The 23,006-nt window shown below is 35.1% G+C and overlaps 1 protein-coding gene across 3 annotated transcripts in view; it reads right to left on the reverse strand.

The window, feature by feature from the left end:
• The window catches only part of LOC6051347 (dynamin), a 515,697-nt gene that overhangs the window by 2,296 nt on the left and 490,395 nt on the right, over positions 1-23,006 (reverse strand). Inside the window, exons 15-16 of one of the 3 annotated variants that reach the window (XM_038263307.1) lie at positions 18,738-18,876; positions 18,479-18,681 (exon numbers count right to left, since the gene is read on the reverse strand). The exons of the other annotated variants lie outside the window; for them this stretch is intronic. Coding sequence (XP_038119235.1) covers positions 18,768-18,876 — 109 coding nt within the window. The 3' untranslated portion in view covers positions 18,479-18,681; positions 18,738-18,767. Of the gene's footprint in view, positions 1-18,478; positions 18,682-18,737; positions 18,877-23,006 lie in introns of those variants that run through there. 3 annotated transcript variants of the gene reach the window in all.

The following is a 23,006-nucleotide window of genomic DNA, read 5'->3' on the forward strand; positions in this document are numbered from 1 at the left end:
TGATACTTTTTATGTTCCTAGACAGTGGATCATCAAATGTTTTATTTTCATTTCTTTTTGATATTGTTGGACTTAGCAGAATTTCGAAAATTAATTTATTTGGGACTTTGAAAAAATTTCGACCCGTCTATCATAAGATGATATTTTGATGTTTGATCAAGTTTTCGCTGGACTTAGAAAAATTTCGAAAGCCAAATTATTTTGGGACTTAAAAAAATTCGACCTCTCCATCAAGAGATGATATTTTCTAGTTTTATCTTGTTTTCGCTGGACTTAGCAGAATTTCGAATGCCCAATTATTTTGGGACTTAGAAAAAAAACCGACCTGTCAATTATGAGATGATACAATTATTTTTCATCATGTTTTCGTTGGACTTAGCAAAATTTTCACTCCTCCACAAAATGCCATTTTTGCTAATGGAAATTTTTATTGAGTTTTTTTGCACTTTAATTTACTTTAAATACACTAGTTAAACTAATCACATTAAACAGTATTTTACCGCACATAAAATTTCATCGAAAAGTGCAAAAATGAGCCCACGCGCTCGCTCTCTCTCTTCTCTCTTCTTTCGTTCACTGCTCGCACGCAACGCGCGAGACATGTCGTGACAGGAATCGGCAATCGGCAGACAGACAGTTTTTGCGTTCGTGGCGGGCTGGTTGGTTTACGTTTCGCGCAGTAGTTTTCCGCGGATAAATTGTAGTCCGCGAATCGCCGCGGGTTGTGAGTACGTTCTGTGGCCGAGGGTGTGTGTTCGTTCGGTCCGTGGCGTTCGGGAGCCGCGATATATTGTGGTTAAGTGATTGCTTCTGTTTTGGTGGCTGGGGTGAAGAAAAAGTTCCGCTCAGTGTAGGCGGATGCAAGGAATGTTCAGGCCAAGCAGCTGCACCCAGAAGAGGAATCCACTTGCCCTTAATGTCACTTGGCCTCCTTCCTCCTTCTCCTCCTGCAGGTGCTGTCTTGACACGGATCAACGCCGGAACGATTTCGGTGGATTTGACAGGACACGGGAGTTCTCGGTGAAGGAAAACACCGCTGGTTAAGTTTGTTTTGGTTTTGGTGTCGCGTGATTGGAATCCTGATTTGTGGGGGAACATTGTTTTCGCGATTGTGTGCGTGTGTGTTTGTTTACGTTTGTCGTATTCACGGGTGATTACAACTGGATGAAACTTTCTTGGTGTTTCCGGAGGGGGTGAGCGAGAGAAAAACTGACAAATCCGCGTTGGTGCTGGTTGCGGCCTGCGTTTGTTTATGTGACTGTGCTTTGGGGTTTGTTTACGTTTTTAATTGATTATTGTGAGTGTGTGGCAGGGGCAGGGACGTGACAATGTGACATTGCTTCTATCCTTTAGGGGTGTCCGTGACAGAAGGAAGAACCTTTCTCTGGTTATTTCAGAGGAGGTAATCTATTGAGCGACTCGCGGGCAGTTTCCCGGTGAAGGTGGAGAGTTGAGTCCATTTGAATCGATGGTACATTAGGGTGTAATATGGTTGTATGGAAAAAAATAAAGTTGTCCAAATTTAGTGAGCACAGCACTTTCTCAGTTCCTTTTGGGGTCCTAAACAACACCCCAAAGTTTGGGACCGATTGGTTTAGTCCTCACTTTGCGCAAAGCGAATCAATTTTCCATATAAATTTGCATGGAAAAAAACATTTTTTTGGATTTTGATATTTATCAAATCCACGTTTCATGCTATATCAAAACCGGACCCATATTCGGATGCTCTGGAATGTGCTCTAAAACTTTCCCGAAGAGAGTATGGTGCTAGCTTGCTCCTAAAAGAAGATATAGCGTCCTCAAAACTCGTCTAAAACGTGATTTTCGAGCAAAAAACACGTTTTAGACGAGTTTTGAACACGCTGTATCTTTTTTTAGGGGCAAGCTAGCACCATACTCTCTTCGGGAAAGTTGTAGAGGACATTTCAGAGCATCCGAACATGAGTCCGGTTTTGATATAGCATGAAACGTGGTTTGATAAATATCATAATTCAAAAATGGTTTCCCATACAAATTTATATGGAAAATTAAATCGCTTTGCGCAATGTGAACTAAAATCGGTCCCAAACTAAGTTGTTTAGGACCCCAAAAGGTTCTGAAAAAGTGCTGTGCTGGAAAATCGATTTTGGTATTACACCCTAATGGTACATGCTGGTTCCAGGGCCGTGCACAGGATTTTCGAAAGGGGAGGGTTTTCTCGAAAGGGGCGCATGGGGTGCTTGTTTAGATTGCGAAAGGGCGCTAACAGTCAATCTTTAAACTCAGTAAATAATACTTTGGTATATTTACATATATTTTGCTGGTTCGAATCCCGCGGTGGACGCTCTAAAATTCTAACTGTAAATATGGGTATCCGGCGCCGTCGCTCTGTGCCTTACTCAAACAGGGCGGCGAAGTCCTTGCAGTTAAAAGGAAGACAGTTGTTGGTCTAGTACCAGCCGACAGATGTAAAGTCAACTTCGTTTTTTTTATATATATATTTTACATTGGTGCAACAGGAGACTACACTTTTTGAATTGGCGCTGCAAATCGTGTTGAATAGCGTCAGGAGGGGGGGGGCGTAGCAGTAATTGCTCAAAACAAGTTTTCATAAGTTTTCTTTTTTTAATATTAAGAGTAGTTCTCTACGATTTCGCAATTTTTTTCACGATTTTTAACTTTTCATTTTTTTGATTTGGATGAAACTTTGCCATGCACCATTAGGGTGTAATACCAAAATCGATTTTCCAGCACAGCACTTTTTCAGAACCTTTTGGGGTCCTAAACAACTTCTTAAAGTTTGGGACCGATTGGTTTAGTCCTCACATTGCGCAAAGCGATTTAATTTTCCATATAAATTTGTATGGGGAAACCATTTTTTTGAATTATGATATTTATCAAATCCACGTTTCATGCTGTATCAAAACCGGACTCATGTTCGGAGAATCGAATAATAGCATCATTGGTGCGCTGGAAGTGGGGACGCGAAGTCGTGATTATGCAGGTTATTTTTTTTTGTGTGCTTTTGTGTCGCTATTCGTTTGGGGTGAGTGATTGTGGTAATCGAATAATAGCATCATTGGTGCGCTGGAAGTGGGGACGCGAAGTCGTGATTATGCAGGTTTATTTTATTTGTGCTTTTGTGTCGCTATTCGTATGGGGTGATTGATTGTGGTAATCGCTGGAAGTGGGGACGCGAAGTCGTGATTATGCAGGTTAATTTTTTTTTGTGCTTTTGTGTCACTATTCGTTTGGGGTGAGTGATTGTGGTAATCGAATAATAGCATGCCTTACTGAATTATTTGTGTCTTGAGCGTAATTTTCGTTGAGTAATTAGTGTTTTTTGTGATCTTAATTAATTGTTTTGTGATTTTCAAAGCCCTTCCTATATCATCGTTGATCGGAAGGCACGGCGTCGGGTAAATTGTGTATAATTTTTTCGATTTAGGTTTTATTTTTATGGTGAAAAAGCCATTTCTATATAATGATCGAAAGACGCACTGACATTTTGGAATAATTAATAGTGGAGTGAAATAATTGTGAGTGAGTGATTTTGTGTGTTAACCAGAAAGACCTTCCCATAGCATCGTTGCTCGGAAGGCTCGCCGACGGGTCTGTTATGAAAGTCCTCCCCATAGCATCGTAGCTCGGGAGGCATCGAAAAGCCAATACCTTATCCTACTAACTCAAAAAATAATAATCACGTGATGCTTGAAGGAGATGCTGTGGATTCAACGGTCTCAAGCGGTATCAACAAGTATATAGCGAAAAACTGTGTGCTTGATGAGTCTGCAACTTCAACTATCGGACTAACATTCCTCCCTTTCGTTGAACTGCAGGCTTCTTGGGAGGGCGCCGGTATTGACTAATAAAGCAGGGATCTTCAGAGGTTAAACAGTGAACGGATGGTTGGCTCCCACTAATCATTTTTGATTCATTGTTTAACTTCAGCTGATCTGTCAATAACGGAGTAGCAGCTCATTGGCAGTCAACCATGCTCATGCTCATGCTCATGCTCATGCTCATGCTCATATCAAAACCGGACTCATGTTCGGATGCTCTGAAATGTCCTCTACAACTTTCCCGAAGAGAGTATGGTGCTAGCTTGCCCCTAAAAAAAGATACAGCGTGTTCAAAACTCGTCTAAAACGTGTTTTTTGCTCGAAAATCACGTTTTAGACGAGTTTTGAGGACGCTATATCTTCTTTCAGGAGCAAGCTAGCACTATCTCTCTTCGGGAAAATTTCAGAGCATCCGAATATGGGTCCGGTTTTGATATAGCATGAAACGTGGATTTGATAAATATCAAAATCCAAAAAAATGTTTTTTTCCATGCAAATTTATATGGAAAATTGATTCGCTTTGCGCAAAGTGAGGACTAAACCAATCGGTCCCAAACTTTGGGGTGTTGTTTAGGACCCCAAAAGGAACTGAGAAAGTGCTGTGCTCACTAAATTTGGACAACTTTATTTTTTTCCATACAACCATATTACACCCTAATGCACCATGCATTCTCTGTGTCAAAAGAAGCAATTTTGCATCATTCGTTTTTTTTTTTTTATACAAATGTCCATACAATTCTGGGGGCTGGTCATATTAAATTTATATGCAAACAAGCTCTTCCCGGCAAACTTCGTCCTGCCCTTTTTTCGTTTGTTGACGTTTCTTGCTTGTTTGCATATTCAGCCTCCTGTGATCAAAATTTGATTTTACGCAGCTTTTCCCATACAATCTGCAGATTTTCCGGAATCGGTTCCAGAGTGGCCAAAGTTGTAACTTTTTTGGCGTGAGAACCTTCCTTGGACTTATACGAACCCAACGCAACAAAGAGCACCTCGATCCGACTTTCCGTGTTGAATTGATTCGCGTTCGAACAAAACCGTCGAAATTTTTTATATATATAGATGAATGAATTTCTATATCTTGACAAGGGATTTTCTGATCGATTTGGTGTCTTGGGCAAAGCAAAAAATCAGATTTTTTATGTTTTAGGGGACTAAAAAAGACACCTTCGGAGCTTTAGTGATGGTGCAAAATCTGGTTTACACAGCTAAAAAAGTAGTAATCCAGCTGCGTGTAGAAGGCCTAGGTGTAAAATAAATAGGCAGACACAAAAAATTCTAAGTGTTAATACAGGTATTCGGTGTCCTCTCCCCGTGCCATACCTTCACACTTAGGAGACCCGGGAGGCGGAGTCTTGTCGCAAAAAGAACGATACACGCCTGTGGATCCGTAGACGAAACCGCAAGGTTTAAGAGGGCCACATTATAAGGTGTTATGTTATGTATGGAGGGTAAGGTGATACAAATGAGACATCTAACACGGTTGACGGTGGAACTAGGAATGATATTTATTTTAACTTCAAACTTATTGCTAACTTAAACTTAAGCCTTGTTGGCTGTGGTGAATTCCTAGAAAAAGATGGCTAATAAGCCACACCTACTTTTTGGCTATTTATCATCGAGTACTCTTTCGGTGGTCGCTTGAATATAACAAAGTGCTTGGTGCATGTTTGTCAACATCTGGTATCCATCAAAGAGGGTCAGTGTTAAACACAACACGGAAAGCAACTGCTGACTTCAAAGTGTCACAGAATGTGGGCCACAAGAAGGTCGCCCAAGAAGTAGAACATACATAATTTGTTACAGACTCAAGTGTTGTAATTTGAGTCAGCGTTAAATGATACGTTGCATGTGTCGACCCACTACACGCCTCTTCTTGGAGAAATTAAAAATTATCCTATAGTGATTATTTTTAATGTTTTATGATTTAGTGTGTAACTATAATAGAGTTACAATATATGTGTCTTGTTACAATATTATTTATATGTGTGTGTGTACAATATATGTGTCTTTTTACAATATTATTCATGTGTGTGTGTGTTTATGTTTTGTTACAATAGAAATATGAAATTTTGTATTTTTCAATTTTATTATTATTATTATTTTTATTATTTTTTGTTGTTGTCTTCTTTCCCTCTTTTTTTTAAATGAATTTTCTAACTCTATTTTTGTGAATAATATCTATTTTATTATTAATTTGAATCTTTAGGTTTACACATAAATCTTCCAAGACTTTGTATGGTCCGTCAAATTTTTGTTCTAATTTTGAACCTGTTTCATTTCTTACAAGAACTAGATCGTTAATAACATAACGATCAGTTTTGTTTGTGTCTTTTTTTGTTCGGTTTTGTTTGGCTTTTAGTAAACAATCGCGTGCTTGTTTTTGCGATGTTTGAATTTTAAATTTTAGAATAGCAGAATAGTCATCTATGTTATACACAGGACTTATTTCTGTTTCTCCTTGTAACTCAGTTGGAAGATTGCACAATTTTCCGTATACTAACTCGTATGGAGTTTTACTGGTTGTGCTGTGCACAGTTGTATTATAAGCGAATTTATAATACGGCACCCAAGCAGACCAATATCCATAAGAATTATTTGTTTGGATTCGTAGACAATTCCCAAGCACTTTATGCGAATTTTCTAACGCTCCAATTGTTTCATGGTGATATGCTGTTGAATTGAGTTTCTCAATTTTCAGCATATCACAAATTTTTGTGAAAACAGAGGACATGAATTCTGTACCTCTGTCCGTCAATATTTGGTCGGGAACGCCATAATTTAAAATTATTGCTTCAACAAATGCTTTGGCCACTGCATTTGTTGACTTGTCAATAATTGGCGTTGCAGTTATGAATTTTGACAGATCGCACTGGGTAGTCAGTATGTACTGATTCCCGTAGGCGTCTGGTAATAATGGACCAACAATGTCCAAAATATTTTTTCAAAAGCAGTTTTTGCTGTGCTTGTCATTGTCATAGGTACTTTTGTGCGGAAAGACTTATTTTGTTGGCATTTCACACACTTTTTAATAAAATTTGAGATATCCTGGTCCATGGATTTCCAGTAATATCTTTGTTTGATGGTATTTTGTGTTCGTTTTATACCAGCATGCCCTGCAGTTGGCAATATGTGGTAATTATTAATGATGAGTTGTTGCTCATCTTTATTTTCAACATGTTTTATTTCATTTCCTATTACAATGATAGGTGGTATACCATTTATTTTTAGAGCTTCTATTTGCTCTTTTATTTTTTTATATGTCTGCGTATTTTGCACGACTAGGCCTTTTATCGGATTCTTTTCTGTAAACACCACTAGTCGTTTCAATACTCCCCGTAGGTGAGATATTGACGTTTTAGGGTTAATAATCAGAGTTCCATCCTCAATCTTAAATTCATTTTCATTACTTCCAATTTGGATTTGTATGTAATCTGTTGCAACCTTACTTTTATCTTCATTTTTCTCAGCTGATTTAATTTTATTTTTATTTTGTGCTCTTGTACACACAAAATTTATTTGAGGCGTAAGTGCCTGGAGATCTTCAATAGAAATACGCAGAGTCTAGGCCCGAAACTTCAAACACGAACAAAAGCAGCGAACCGAAGATTGGCAATGACGTTTTGGAATTTTGACAGTTTGGAACGCATGAATTGCCCCATTATCGGTTTCCCACATGGGTGATGTGGAAATTGTTGCACATGGCTGAAGTTGGAAATTCTGCAACTTATTTTATTTTATGCTAAATTTCAAAATTCAAACACGAATCTACAGCGAATCGATGTAAACAATAAAGATACACTAAAGGCACGATGATTTGATGTGCAATCTTGATCAGAATCGCGATGAAAGAGGTTTAAACTGAAAAATAATAATAAAACAAATTCTGGTCTAGAATTTTGCGAAATTTTGTCGGTTTTGGAAGACTTAATGTTATTTCACAATGGTTATAATTTTTTTACCAAAAAAGTAAATTTTTCGGTTCGTCAACAAACAATCTTGTGTTTGTAAACAAACGACGCCATATTGCCAATGTTGTTCGGTAGCTCATATCAGGCCATCACCGGGGCCCTGGAAATACGTGACAACGCGTCCGCTATCACGTTTTCTGATCCCTTTTTGTATATGACATCAAATTTATATTCTTCGAGTGCTAACCGAAATTTGGTTAATCTACTCGAAGGGTCAGTTAATGTGAATAAATAAACTAAAGGACGGTGGTCTGAATAAACATCAAATCTTCTCCCATACAAATATGGTCTGAAATGTCTGATTGCCCAAACCACTCCAAGTAGTTCTTTTTCAATTGTGCTGTAGTTTATCGCAGCTTTATTCAATGCTTTACTCGCAAATGCAATAGGTCTACCATTTTGGTTGCTTAAAACAGCACCAATAGCTTTTCCTGATGCATCTGTTTGTAAAGTAAATGTGTTTTTATCCGAAAAATCTGGATAATCTAATATTGGTGGAGTAATAAAACAATTTTTCAAATGTTGGAAACTGTTTTCACATTCTTCCGACCACTCATAATCTACACCTTTTCTTGTTTGTTTGAAATTTTTGATGTGCTTTCTATAGTAATTAGAAAAAGCTACAATTTCTTTACTTCATCAGCCGTTTTAGGGCTGCTCCATTTTTTAATTATTTCAATTTTCGAAGGATCTGGTTTGATACCACGTTAGCAACTCCTCGATTACCACCTCCTCGGTTATGTTGATAACCTCGATTTCCACGGTGGCCTCGATTCGAGTTGTAGCCTTGCTGCTGCTGGTTATTGTAACCTTGCTGATTACCATTTTGTTGTTCATAGTTTCTATTTTGGTTATTTTGATAACCACGATTTCCTCTGTTTTTATTAGGCCGATGCAAATATTTAAAAAGTCCCTCGGCCCTGGCCGAGGTCAAGGGGGGGGCAAAAAATAAAAAAATATAAAAATTTAAATAACAAGCCATTGTCTTCACATTTAAATGAAAAAAGTGTTTTAAAATGCATTTTACACTAGTTCAGTTGTTTTGCAATCATTAGTTTTCAAAATATCTAAGATCTGACAAAAACAAAAATTGTATCGAAAAAAAAGATTTTGCATCGAAAATTTTCAAAAAATATTAAGATTTTTTAATAAACCCAAACATGCTAAAATTGATTTTAAACGCAGGAGAATGCAATTTAATTTGATTTCAGCTGGTTGCACTTGAATTTTCATTGAAATTTTGAAGTTTATTGTAAAAATATTTATTTTGCCCCCTGATTTTTCGGGCCAATTTTGAAGGGGGGGTGACAAAAACTTTTAAAAATATTTGTACCAGCCTTATTACCTGGGTTACTATAACTGGCATAGGTCCACATGACTTCCTCGGGCATGGGCTGCGCATGTATCTCCAGAGCATCCGACAATGCTTTGGTTAAGGTTTCCGGATTTCTTGACCGCATTTGCAATACTTTCGATTGATCCTTAAGACCATTTATAAAAGCTTCTACAGCAATTGGTTCGACTATGGGCCACGTGGCTGCCTCAGTTGGGAAAAGTTGTGGTTGTTTCGATACCCACGCTGCGGCTAACCTAGCTGCCACTTTCTCGATTTCATCCCCGAAATCGACTAAAGATTTGCCTTTTGTTTCAACCCCCGTAACTCGGCTGTCACGGCAACTGGGGTTAATTTAATCCCAAATCGCGATCTTTAGGTATTTCGTGCTTCTATAATGGTAGCTATTCCCGTTAACTCACCGCGGGCGGCACCAGTTAAACGGTTGTTCATAAATTGAACAAACACCGCTTCATCGACAGTTGATTGCCCCGCTCGGAGAACCGTCACGTCGTTGAGCCAGTTTTCCAACTCGGCTGCGTCGCCGTCGTATTTACCCACGACGCGAATAGCTAATGACAAATCTAAAGTATTCGAAATTTTTACCTTTCTGTATAGCTTATTAATTGTTAGTATTACGTTCACTAAATTTTTAAAAGAAAGCGGCTCAATATTATTATCGAGCCGTGCCGTAAGTTTTGTATATGCTTCTCCGTAGAGAAATCTTAAATTCTTCAATAATTGTAATTGTTCCGACTCCTTATAGAGTTCTATCTCGATTATTGCTGCATTATATACTTGTTTAGCCTCGTGTAATTTGGCAATTAATGTACTATTTCTATACCTCCTAGTTGGAGCTTTTGATAAATTATTTAATATTTTTGATAACTTTTCAAAATGTAGTTCCATTTAAAGTATTCTCACGCTTTGATGATTCGGACATCTCCAGTTGATCCAATCATTTTCCCAGGGCCTGCTTATCGGGTTGTGACGGAACCGACCGTTCCCACAACCATTGCTCTCCTGCTCATTTGATGTTTGATGCTTGTTGAATTGCCAAGGGCCTGCAACCTGGTTGTGATGGAACCGACCGTTCCCACAACCGGCGCTTCCCTGATTTGTCTTATTTCTCTTGTTTTCAGGATAGAGTCTACATCCGGATTGTGGTAGTACGGACCGTACTCACAACCGACGCTCCTCTTGCTGTTGTGATATTTTTTTTTGTCATCAATATCATCACAAAATTTTTTTTTAAATATTAATTTTCAATTTTTCACTTCCACTTTTTGTGTTCATCCTGCTTCCTTTTTTTTAGATATTAATTTTCAATTTTTCACTTTCACTCTTCATGTTCATCATGCTTTTTTTTTACTGATTTTTTTTTTCTTCAATTTGATTTTAAATGTTTATTCACAAACTTTCTTCTCTTTGTTTAAATCAATGTTCACTTATCGCTGCGTAGCGATATTATTCAACCTAGTCTCACGACTCGCGGCGCCCGTTGCCGTTCTTTGCACGTGTTTGGCAAAAAATTTACCCAGCATGTAAATTATTGCTGATGCAGCTAGTACCACAAGCGCGATGGCGCTTACATGATCTGTAATTTTAACAGTATTCACTTCACTGCTAAACCAACTCATTTTAATGCTTTTGCTACTTTACAATTCACTACACTGGCATAAATCACTGTTGTGAATATTTCATTCACTTTTAGTCTTCACTTTAAGCTTTGAATTCCCGAAAAAGAAAAACTTTTGTTAGAGCTGGCAGGATCGCCATGTTATGTATGGAGGGTAAGGTGATACAAATGAGACATCTAACACGGTTGACGGTGGAACTAGGAATGATCTTTATTTTAACTTCAAACTTATTGCTAACTTAAACTTAAGCCTTGTTGGCTGTGGTGAATTCCTAGAAAAAGATGGCTAATAAGCCACACCTACTTTTTGGCTATTTACCATCGAGTACTCTTTCGGTGGTCGCTTGAATATAACAAAGTGCTTGGTGCATGTTTGTCAACATCTGGTACCCATCAAAGAGGGTCAGTGTTAAACACAACACGGAAAGCAACTGCTGACTTCAAAGTGTCACAGAATGTGGGCCACAAGAAGGTCGCCCAAGAAGTAGAACATACATAATTTGTTACTGACTCAAGTGTTGTAATTTGAGTCAGCGTTAAATGATACGTTGCATGTGTCGACCCACTACAGTTACGTCGATTCCGTTTTTTTTTTCGTTAAAATAAATATTGCATTATTTTATGCAATTTAATGTAATTTTACACCCTGAAATATGTAGCCCATCAGTATGGGAAACCTACCTGACCGAAATGTCAAGCTCATATATGCGTTTATCCTAACAACTTTTCATCGGTCTGATGGCCGAGTGGGCTAAGGCGCCAGTCCTTACTGTTGGTGCTGGGTTTGAATAACCCCAATAATATTAAATGTTTATTTTGACGAAGGTGATGTGCATGCTTTCGCATGCGATTTTACCATCGGATTTTTTGCTGTGTAGGAGATATGATTTTTTTTGAAGAAAAAAAAACGAAAAAGTGCAATTTAAATTTATTTTGGTTTCTTTTCATTTTAAAATAATACTTCTGGAATTTAAAGTACTCCTAAAAAATATTTTTGAAGAGCCAAGAAATTTTGTACAATTTTCTCTCTGAAACTTTCAAATCGAGCAATTTGTTTCTGAGATACACAATCTCAAAGAAATCAAATCGATGAGCTTGATTTTGTGTTAACCCTTTGTTGCCCATTTTTTTTCGATTTTTTCACTTTTTCAAGTGAACTCAAACCTTGTTATTTTGAGCAACTGTTGTTTTACTAAAAACTTTACTTCTCTTGTTTTATGTTGTTTTTGTTTCAGTTTTAGTTTATATATTTGCATTTCTCTTGTTTAGTTGATATTTGTTTTTAGTAGTTTTTGGCCTATTCTAGCACCTTATGACAAATGTTTTTTACAGCAAATTTTTCATTATTTTTTGTATGTTTTTCATTTTTTTACTTTAGAACAAACCATTATCATTTAAATTGTTAAAAATGTCTCAGACTATAGACAATAGAAAAAAGTACAGAAAATATTGGTGAAAAACACAGCCAAGAAAAACAATCATTTTTTTAAACATTGGTAAAGTCACATAAAACAAGTCACACGTAAATTGGTTAAAACATTGATTTTTGGCGAATTATTAGATCGAACCCCGTCTAGAGGTGGTGTTGGGTTGTAGCTGGATAAACTGAAAGTGTTCAACTGATCATAACTCGGAAACTACTGGTCCGATTTTCAATCGACTTTTCTTTGCATTCCCTATGTCAAAAGAAGCAATTTTGCATCATTTGTTTTTCCATACAAGTCTCCATACAATTTTGAGGGCTGGAATGGGTATGTAAACGTATGAAATTTTGTATCTTTGGACGGAATTTTATGAAAATCTGAAAAATTAGATGAGAAACTTCATTTTTGGGTCAAACATTTGTAACAGCCGGTGCTGCTTTTCGGGTGAGAAACTTCCAATTGGAAATATGGAGCAGCCGTTGCTGACTGGCTACGCTATTCGCTTTGTAAGCGAATGATGCTGGGTTCGATTCCCATCTGCTCCAAACGATAAAGTTAAGGAAATATGATTTTTTGGAACTCTAAACATGAACGAAACATCAAAGTCGCTCTAACCGGGGTTCGATCCCCCGTTCTTTGGATTGGTGAATTAGGAATACTATTACTACAAACTATATACGCGCTGGGTTTTTGTCCATTTGACAAGGGTTCAGAAGTTCTAAATAACGTTTGAATCCGATTGATGCAAACGTTCTTTAGGGCGGGGCTTGTCGATTCAAGCTGAAGTACCTCGCGCACGGCTAGCCTGCGTAGAAATGGGTCACCGAAGCTCGGCAGAGCTAACACCTTCCAAATGCCTATGCGAGTTATTTGCATGTATAGGATGTCAAATCTAAAATACATGGAAACAACTCAATTTGTAAGAGGCGGCCGCGTGGTCCCGTTTGGTTGGTTGCACACACACACACACACACACACACACACACACACACACACACACACACACACACACACACACACACACACACACACACACACACACACACACACACACAAACATTTGTAACAGACTTGAGTATTTTTTTTTTTTATTCATAGCTTATTTTTATTAGGTCCTTTTAGGTGCTGCGACCAGGTTAGGACCGAGGAATGATAATACAAAAAATAATAAAAAAAAGATAATCATTTTTCCGCGCCATGTGTCAACAAGTGAGCGATCACATCAATCTGTTCCTCGGGTGTCTTGCACTGCCTCAAGCGAACTCTATATTCTCGATAAATGGCCCACAGCTCGGAGTCGCTGTACAGCTTCCGTTCGCCTGGTTGGTCCTTCGGGGTTGCACCGGCGCCGGCGCCAGTATTTTCTCGACTTCTTCCTGCGGGACGAGGATGCTTTTTTTCCGCCCCGACGGACGGCACCGCTCCAGGTAGCGGAGGAAAATCCGCCGCGGTGAACGCGGCTACAGCCGGAGTCTGTTTGTCCTTCTTCCATGCTGGCGGCTTCGGCTTGAACGTCTGCTGCCTCGACTGGATGAACTGCGCACGTTTGGGACAGCTGCGGTCCAGACCCTCGTGTGATCCAGAGCAGTTGACACACTTCTTGGCTCGCGTTTCTTCTTCTTTGCACTTTTCTGTGCTGTGGGCACCCCCACAGCTGCTGCACCTGGGCTTGAGATGGCAGTTACTGGTTCCGTGACCGAACTGCAAGCAGTTCTTGCACTGGGTCACGTGCGGTTCTTTGTTCCGGTAGGCCACCCACCGGACGACGACTGGTCCCACTTTCTTTACCTTGCTACTCAACTCCTTGAGACTGGTGTGCCCCTTGGGGAAGAGTACAACGAAAGGTGTCTCATCGATGGCGGGAAGCTGCTGCTTCCGCTTGATGGCGTGAACTTCCAAGACGTCCAACTGATGTTCCGACTTGAGCAGCTCCTTGATGTAATCCGGTTCCAGGTTCGGAAGACCTCTCATCACTACCCGGTCTATCACCGCGCCTTCCGTAGGTGAAAAACTCCACCTTGTTCTTCTTCAGGTGGGCTTGCACCGTGTCGAAGTCGTCCCTCTTGAAGCACGTAATTTTGGTGCCGTACCGCGTCAGTTTGTGTTCCGGCTGGACATTACATGTCGACATCACCTTAGCAAGGCGGGCGAAGCTTGTATTTTTCACCACCAGCGGCGGCTGCTTCTTTTCACCGGCCGACTTGCCGGATTCTGGTACCACGGGGGTGGATTTTCCTGCGGCTGGGTTCGCATTGTTGTTGTTGTTGTTCTCCTCCGCTAGCGGGCTGAACTTGTTATTGCTGAGCAGTTTTTTCACCTCCTGGCCATCGGCGACGGTGATCTCCTCCACAGCCTTCCTGCGCCGAACCTTGATAACGGGACGAAATTCGCCCCCGTCCTCTCCTCCTCCTTCGGAGTCTTCCACCTCCATGCCCGTCGCCGCCTGCGTTTTGGGTTGGAACCCGTCCGGCTTCTCCCACACACTTTTCTTCAAGGCCGCGTTCCAGTAGAACGGCCTTCCATCTTCAGTCCTGTGCTCCGTCCACACACTCTCCGCCGTCGCGGCCGCCGCCATGGCCGTCGGCGAAAGTTGACAAAAAAGACTTTTTGAGTATAAAAAATGAAAAAAGATTATTTGAGCAATTCTCCGAGATTTCGGTCATTCGATTTTTTTTGTATTTTTTAATCCGGCTGAAACTTTTTTGGTGCCTTCGGTATGCCCAAAGAAGCCATTTTGCATCATTAGTTTGTCCATATAATTTTCCATACAAATTTGGCAGCTGTCCATACAAAAATGATATGTGAAAATTCAAAAATCAGTATCTTTTGAAGGAATTTTTTGATCGATTTGGTGTCTTCGGCAAAGTTGTAGGTATGGATATGGGCTACACTAAAAAAAATGATACACGGTAAAAAAAATGTTGGTGATTTTTAATTTAACTTTTTATCACTAAAATTTGATTTGCATAAAAACACTATTTTTAATTTTTTTTATTTTTTGATATGTTTTAGAGGACATAAAATGCCAACTTTTCTGAAATTTCCAGAATGGGCAAAAAAATCTTTGACCGAGTTATGATTTTTTGAATCAATACAAATTTTTTCAAAAAATCTAAATATTGGTCGCAAAAATTTTTCAACTTCATTTATCGATGTAAAATCGAATTTGCAATCAAAAAGTACTTTAGTGATTTTTTGATAAAGTGCACCGTTTTCAAGTTATAACCATTTTTAGGTAACTTTTTTGAAAATAGTCTCAGTTTTTCATTTTTTAAAATTAGTGCCCATGTTTGCCCACCTTTGAAAAAAATATTTTTGAAAAGCTGAGATTTTTTCTCTGAATTTTCTATATTTTGCTTTATTGAACTTTGTTGATACGACCCATAGTTGCTGAGATATTGCCATGCAAAGGCTAAAAAACAGGAAAATTGATGTTTTCTAAGTCTCACCCAAACAACCCGCCATTTCCTAATGTCGATATCTCAGCAACTATAAATCCGATTTACAATGTTAAAACATGAAACATTCGTGAAATTTTCCGATCTTTTCGAAAAAAATATTTTCAAAAGTTTAAATTCAAGACTTACATTTCAAACGGGCGTAATATTGAATTGTTTATGTTTGATTAACTCTTAACTGGAAGTTAACAGGTACTTGACATGTTTGTGTTTTTGCGAACATGACAAGTTTTCAGGAAGATGTAACTTTCTGCCCCCCGGGCAGAAAGTCGCATCATGGGACGAACAAAAAAATAACTTGAGTTGTTTTTGATATCATGGCATGTTTGATATTTGTTCCAAAAACTCTTAAAATGCGCGCCGAAATCTATGTTCCTTTCTATGTTTGTAGACCTTTTATCATCAGTTGATAATTTTTCATTTTCTCATGATATTACCGGACTTAGAAAAAAATCGAAAGCCGAATTATTTTGGGACTTAGAAAAAAAAATTTACCTCTATATCATGAGATGATATAATTTTGTTTTATCATGTTTTCACTGGACTTAGCAAAATTTCGAAAGCCAAATTATTTTGGGACTTAGAAAAAATTTCGAAATCTTTATCATGAGATGATATTATTTTGTTTTATCTTGTTTTTGCTGGACTTAGCAAAATTTTCACTCCTCGACAAAATTTCACTTTTCCTACACTTAGAATATTTTTGAAAACCCGGGATTATGAGATGAATTACAAGGTTAAATTTTTTTCAAGCGGGACTTAGCTAAAATGGCATTTTTGTTAATGGACATTTTTATTGACTTTTTTCCACTTTAATTTACTTTAAATACACTAGTTAAACTAATCACATTAAAAAGTATTTTACCGCATATAAAATTTCATCGCAAAGCGCAAAAATGAGCCCACGCGCTCGCTCACTCTCTCTTTTCTCTCTTCTTTCGTTCACTGCTCGCACGCAACGCGCGAGACATGCCGTGACAGGAATCGGCAATCGGCAGACAGACAGCTTTTGCGTTCGTGGCTGGCTGGTTTGTTTACGTTTTCGCGCAGTAGTTTTCCACGGATAAATTGTAGTCCGCGAATCGCCGCGGGTTGTGAGTACGTTCTGTGGCCGAGGGAGTGTGTGTTCGTCCGTTCCGTGGCGTTCGGGAGCCGTGATATGTTGTGTTTAAGTGATTGTTTGTGTTTTTGTGGCTGGGGGGTGAAGAGAAAGTTTGACGGGTGCAAGGAAAGTTTCGGCCAAGCCGCTGCACCAGAAAAGTAATTCTCTTGCCCAAGATGCTGCTGTGGATTAACGAGGAAAGGATTTTGGCGGATTCGCCAGGACAAGGGACAAAGGTTTGTTTACGTTTTTGGTGCAGTAGTTTTCCACTGATTAACAACAGCCCGCGAATCGCCGCGGGTTGTAAGTGCGTATTTTGGCCGTGGGAATGTGAGTTGCGAAATGTTGTTATTTATGTGAAAGTTGATGTTTTTGTGGCTCGTTGGAGAAGAAAAAGTTACGTTAGCGGGTGCATTACAAAGCCGCAGTTCGCAGAATCGAAATCCTCCTGCCTGCATGTCGCTGGTCATCATTCCTCCTCCTCCTCCAGCAGGTGCTATCAAGACGCGGATCAACGTCGGAATGATTTTGACGAATTTGACAGTTCTCGGTGGAGGAAAACAGCAGTTTCGATTTGTTTTGGTTTTTTGTCGTCGCGTCATCAGAATCGCGATTTGTGGAGGAACCGTATTTGGTCCGTGTGTTTTCGCGAGTGCGCGTGTGATTGTTTACGTTTCTGAACCTTCCTCTTGTGATTCCGGAGGAGATGATTAAATTGTGTGGCTCGCAAGCAGTGTCACGGAGGAAGATGAGTCCACCTGAAGTGGCTACAGATGTTGGTTCTACTAGTCAACCGACAAATATTTTTCGACGATTTTTAAAACTCAGATAAGTATTGCTTGTTTTCTTTTTCTTTGTTTACTATTGAATTTTTAATTATTCCATAAATTTTGTTTGAGAATTGATGCTTTGTGTTTTATTTTCTCTTACAGATCTACCAACGGGCATCCCGCATAAAGATTTACTATAAACCAACAGTAGATTTTATGGTTATCACACGATAAATTCTATGGTTATTTTTACCATGATTCTACAGTAGCCTTTATGTTTTTTCACCATAGAATATATCTTATTTTGGGAATTTACTATAAAAAAGGGGTATTGTTAGGCACAGTCACCATAAAAATTTCGACTTTTCCCCATACAAAAAAACCAAATACTATACATTCTACCGTATTTTCATTGATGCCTTTTCCGTCAAAAATTGACCCAAACCATAGAAAACATCATGCATCTATAATAAATACAGTAACCATTACTATGGTTTGCACAGTAAATTCACAGTTCTTCATGGATTTTCCCATACTAAATGATATTGTAAAACTATAATCGGACAATGAAATAAATAATAACTACAGTAAGTTTTATTGTATTTTTATGTTATTTATTTTTTTTCTCTCCACTAAATTGTACTGTAAAAAAAGAATATGGACAATGAAATATATAATTAAATACAGTATTTTTATGGTTCTTATTGTATTGGCCCAAAAAGCTGTGTACGTTTGTGTTCGTGTTGGTGCGTGTTACAAACTTTGGCTTTGGTTTCTCTTCCACCCAGTCAGTTCAATTCGAATTCTGAAACGAAATCAAATTAGATTCGAATTAGGTTCCATTTCGAACGCAACAACCGGTTCGAACACGGAACCGGTTGTTGCGTTTGAAACGGTTTCTATTTAGAATCTAATTAGATTCCGTTTCCAAATTCGAATTGAACTGCTGGGCTCTTGCAATTTTTTCAGCGACAACCTTTATGAAAATCCGTCCGCCATCATCGAATCGGCCAGGTTCGCGCGAAGGCTCCGGTTGATTTCGTCCTCTTGTCACCACCAACACCACAGGAACTCCGTCTACGTTGTCGGTCTACCCTTTTCGCATCTGTAGCAACGCCTTCCAGGAAACGGCCAGGGAAAATTTGGCGATCCAAACAAGCAGCCTGCGGAATTTGAACAGTAAATACTCCGCTTTCTGTCTTCCCCCGCTCCTGCTTACCTGGTTGCAGTAGGATTGCCCTCTTGGTGATCAGTTGACCCGTGGATGAGATTGTTGCACTGTTTCCATTGATTTCATCCGGAAAGAAACTCCCGGCAGCATTACTTGGCTCATCCTTAATCCACGATCGAAATAGTCCCTGCAATAACGAAAACAAATAATAAAAATAGTCAGCAAAAAAGTTTTTTTGTTTGTTTATTCTCAAGCAGGCCAAGGAAAATGTCTGCAAGTGCTGCAAAGTGAGATTCCACGAACACGGAACCGGTTGTAGCGTTTGGAACAGGATTTGTTAACTATTCGAATTGAATTTCGTTTCAGAACTCAAGTTGAACTGACTGGGTTGTTACGTTTGAACCGGAATCCGAATCGAGAACCGTTTCAGAATTGAAAATACTGGGCCGTAGCTCTGTCCTCCTCCAATAGCGTAGAAAAAATGTCCCAAGAAACAACCACACTTCAAACTCACCCTGGTCCGTCACTCGGCAGAACCAACACCCGGAACGTCATGACGGCGGCCGGGAAAGTCCGCAGCTGGAGCCGGGCCTTCTTTTCCAAAACGAGCGCCTCCGTTGTGTTGAATCCCGGTAAAAAAGAGAAACACAAAAAGCAGGCCATGAAAATGCCTACTGCTGGGATTCCGCCCTTTCAAGTTTCACAAAACAGCAAATACTCACCCAGATTTGCTCATTCCGCCATTTAGGAGCTGTTCCGGTACGGCCACCCGCACGATTAAACGACAGAGGATCCTTTTTCACAATCACACACTACTTGACCCACGTTGAAAATCTCAAATAAATCCGCGGCCACCACCAACGTGATTGAACACGCACGCAAGTGAAAATTTTTGACAGCTCGCTGCGTTGGTCATGGTGCGTTCGTTTGGTGAGCGTTGCCAAGTTCAGTCATGGTGCGTTCGTTTAAGCTAAGTATGCAGATCGGAAGGAACGTGGTCAAGAAATCAGGGAATTAAGGAATTAGGAAATTTGTAAATTAGGAATAAGGAAATTTGGGAAACTATTAAATTATGAAATAAGGAATTAGGAAATAAGGAAATAAGAAAATTACGGAATTAAGGAATTAGGAAATTTGGGAATTAGGAAATTTGGGAATCAGGAAATTTGGGAATTAGGAAATTTGGAAATTATGATACTAGCAAATAGGTAAAATAAAGAAAATAAGAAAATTAGGTTATATGTAAATATGTTAGGAAATTAGGAAGTTAGGAATTTCGGAAGTTAGGAAATAAGGAAATTAGGAAGTTAGGAAATTCGGAAATTAGGAAATTAGGAGTTAGGAAATTAGAAATCAATAAATTAGGAAATTAAATTCTTAAATTCTTAAATTCTTAAATTCTTAAATTCTTAAATTCTTAAATTCTTAAATTCTTAAATTCTTAAATTCTTAAATTCTTAAATTCTTAAATTCTTAAATTCTTAAATTCTTAAATTCTTAAATTCTTAAATTCTTAAATTCTTAAATTCTTAAATTCTTAAATTCTTAAATTCTTAAATTCTTAAATTCTTAAATTCTTAAATTCTTAAATTCTTAAATTCTTAAATTCTTAAATTCTTAAATTCTTAAATTCTTAAATTCTTAAATTCTTAAATTCTTAAATTCTTAAATTCTTAAATTCTTAAATTCTTAAATTCTTAAATTCTTAAATTCTTAAATTCTTAAATTCTTAAATTCTTAAATTCTTAAATTCTTAAATTCTTAAATTCTTAAATTCTTAAATTCTTAAATTATTAAATTATTAAATTCTTAAATTCTTAAATTCTTAAATTCTTAAATTCTTAAATTCTTAAATTCTTAAATTCTTAAATTCTTAAATTCTTAAATTCTTAAATTCTTAAATTCTTAAATTCTTAAATTCTTAAATTCTTAAATTCTTAAATTCTTAAATTCTTAAATTCTTAAATTCTTAAATTCTTAAATTCTTAAATTCTTAAATTCTTAAATTCTTAAATTCTTAAATTCTTAAATTCTTAAATTCTTAAATTCTTAAATTCTTAAATTCTTAAATTCTTAAATTCTTAAATTCTTAAATTCTTAAATTCTTAAATTCTTAAATTCTTAAATTCTTAAATTCTTAAATTCTTAAATTCTTAAATTCTTAAATTCTTAAATTCTTAAATTCTTAAATTCTTAAATTCTTAAATTCTTAAATTCTTAAATTTTAAATTCTTAAATTCTTAAATTCTTAAATTCTTAAATTCTTAAATTCTTAAATTCTTAAATTCTTAAATTCTTAAATTCTTAAATTCTTAAATTCTTAAATTCTTAAATTCTTAAATTCTTAAATTCTTAAATTCTTAAATTCTTAAATTCTTAAATTCTTAAATTCTTAAATTCTTAAATTCTTAAATTCTTAAATTCTTAAATTCTTAAATTCTTAAATTCTTAAATTCTTAAATTCTTAAATTCTTAAATTCTTAAATTCTTAAATTCTTAAATTCTTAAATTCTTAAATTCTTAAATTCTTAAATTCTTAAATTCTTAAATTCTTAAATTCTTAAATTCTTAAATTCTTAAATTCTTAAATTCTTAAATTCTTAAATTCTTAAATTCTTAAATTCTTAAATTCTTAAATTCTTAAATTCTTAAATTCTTAAATTCTTAAATTCTTAAATTCTTAAATTCTTAAATTCTTAAATTCTTAAATTCTTAAATGCTTAAATTCCAAATTTTTTAAGTTTAAGTTTTAAAATTGTTGAATTTTTAATTTTAAAGTTTTTTTTAATTAAATATTTAAATTTGTAAGTTTTTAAATCTTTTAATTTTTAAATTTTTGATTCTTTAATTCTATTTTTTTTTTAATTTCTAGAATCTTAATTTTTCATTTTAGATTTTATTAATTTTTTTTAATGTTCTATATTTCCGATTTTTCAAACTTTTGGAATTTCGACTTGTACATTCGTTTTGTATGTTAACATTTTTGAGCTATTGAAATTATAAAAACTTTAATATTAAAATTAGTATTCAATTCTGCATATTTCCAAATTTCAGATTTTTGTTGAAATTGTCTTTAATTGAAAAAAATGTTATTTGAAATTTCTGAAATGTTTGTTTTTTTCATATTTTTGAATTTGTTTTTTGGTTGGATTTAATGATTTCAGATTATTATTGAATTTTCAGTAAGAACATATCAAGAGTTTTAATATTTTAATATTTTAATTTTTAATATTTTAATATTTTAATATTTTAATATTTTAATATTTTAATATTTTAATATTTTAATATTTTAATTTTTAATATTTTAATATTTTAATATTTTAATATTTTAATATTTTAATATTTTAATATTTTAATATTTCAATATTTTAATATTTTAATATTTTAATATTTTAATATTTTAATATTTTAATATTTTAATATTTTAATATTTTAATATTTTAATATTTTAATATTTTAATATTTTAATATTTTAATATTTTAATATTTTAATATTTTAATATTTTAATATTTTAATATTTTAATATTTTAATATTTTAATATTTTAATATTTTAATATTTTAATATTATAATATTTTAATATTTTAACATTTTAATATTTTAATATTTTAATATTTTAATATTTTAATATTTTAATATTTTAATATTTTAATATTTTAATATTTTAATATTTTAATATTTTAATATTTTAATATTTTAATATTTTAATATTTTAATATTTTAATATTTTAATATTTTAATATTTTAATATTTTAATATTTTAATATTTTAATATTTTAATATTTTAATATTTTAATATTTTAATATTTTAATATTTTAATATTTTAATATTTTAATATTTTAATATTTTAATATTTTAATATTTTAATATTTTAATATTTTAATATTTTAATATTTTAATATTTTAATATTTTAATATTTTAATATTTTAATATTTTAATATTTTAATATTTTAATATTTTAATATTTTAATATTTTAATATTTTAATATTTTAATATTTTAATATTTTAATATTTTAATATTTTAATATTTTAATATTTTAATATTTTAATATTTTAATATTTAAATATTTTAATATTTTAATATTTTAATATTTTAATATTTTAATATTTTAATATTTTAATATTTTAATATTTTAATATTTTAATATTTTAATATTTTAATATTTGTATATTTTAATATTTTAATATTTTAATATTTTAATATTTTAATATTTTAATATTTTAATATTTTAATATTTTAATATTTTAATATTTTAATATTTTAATATTTTAATATTTTAATATTTTAATATTTTAATATTTTAATATTTTAAT

This window comes from Culex quinquefasciatus, chromosome 3, assembly GCF_015732765.1.
Source record: "Culex quinquefasciatus strain JHB chromosome 3, VPISU_Cqui_1.0_pri_paternal, whole genome shotgun sequence".
NCBI lineage: Eukaryota > Metazoa > Arthropoda > Insecta > Diptera > Culicidae > Culex > Culex quinquefasciatus.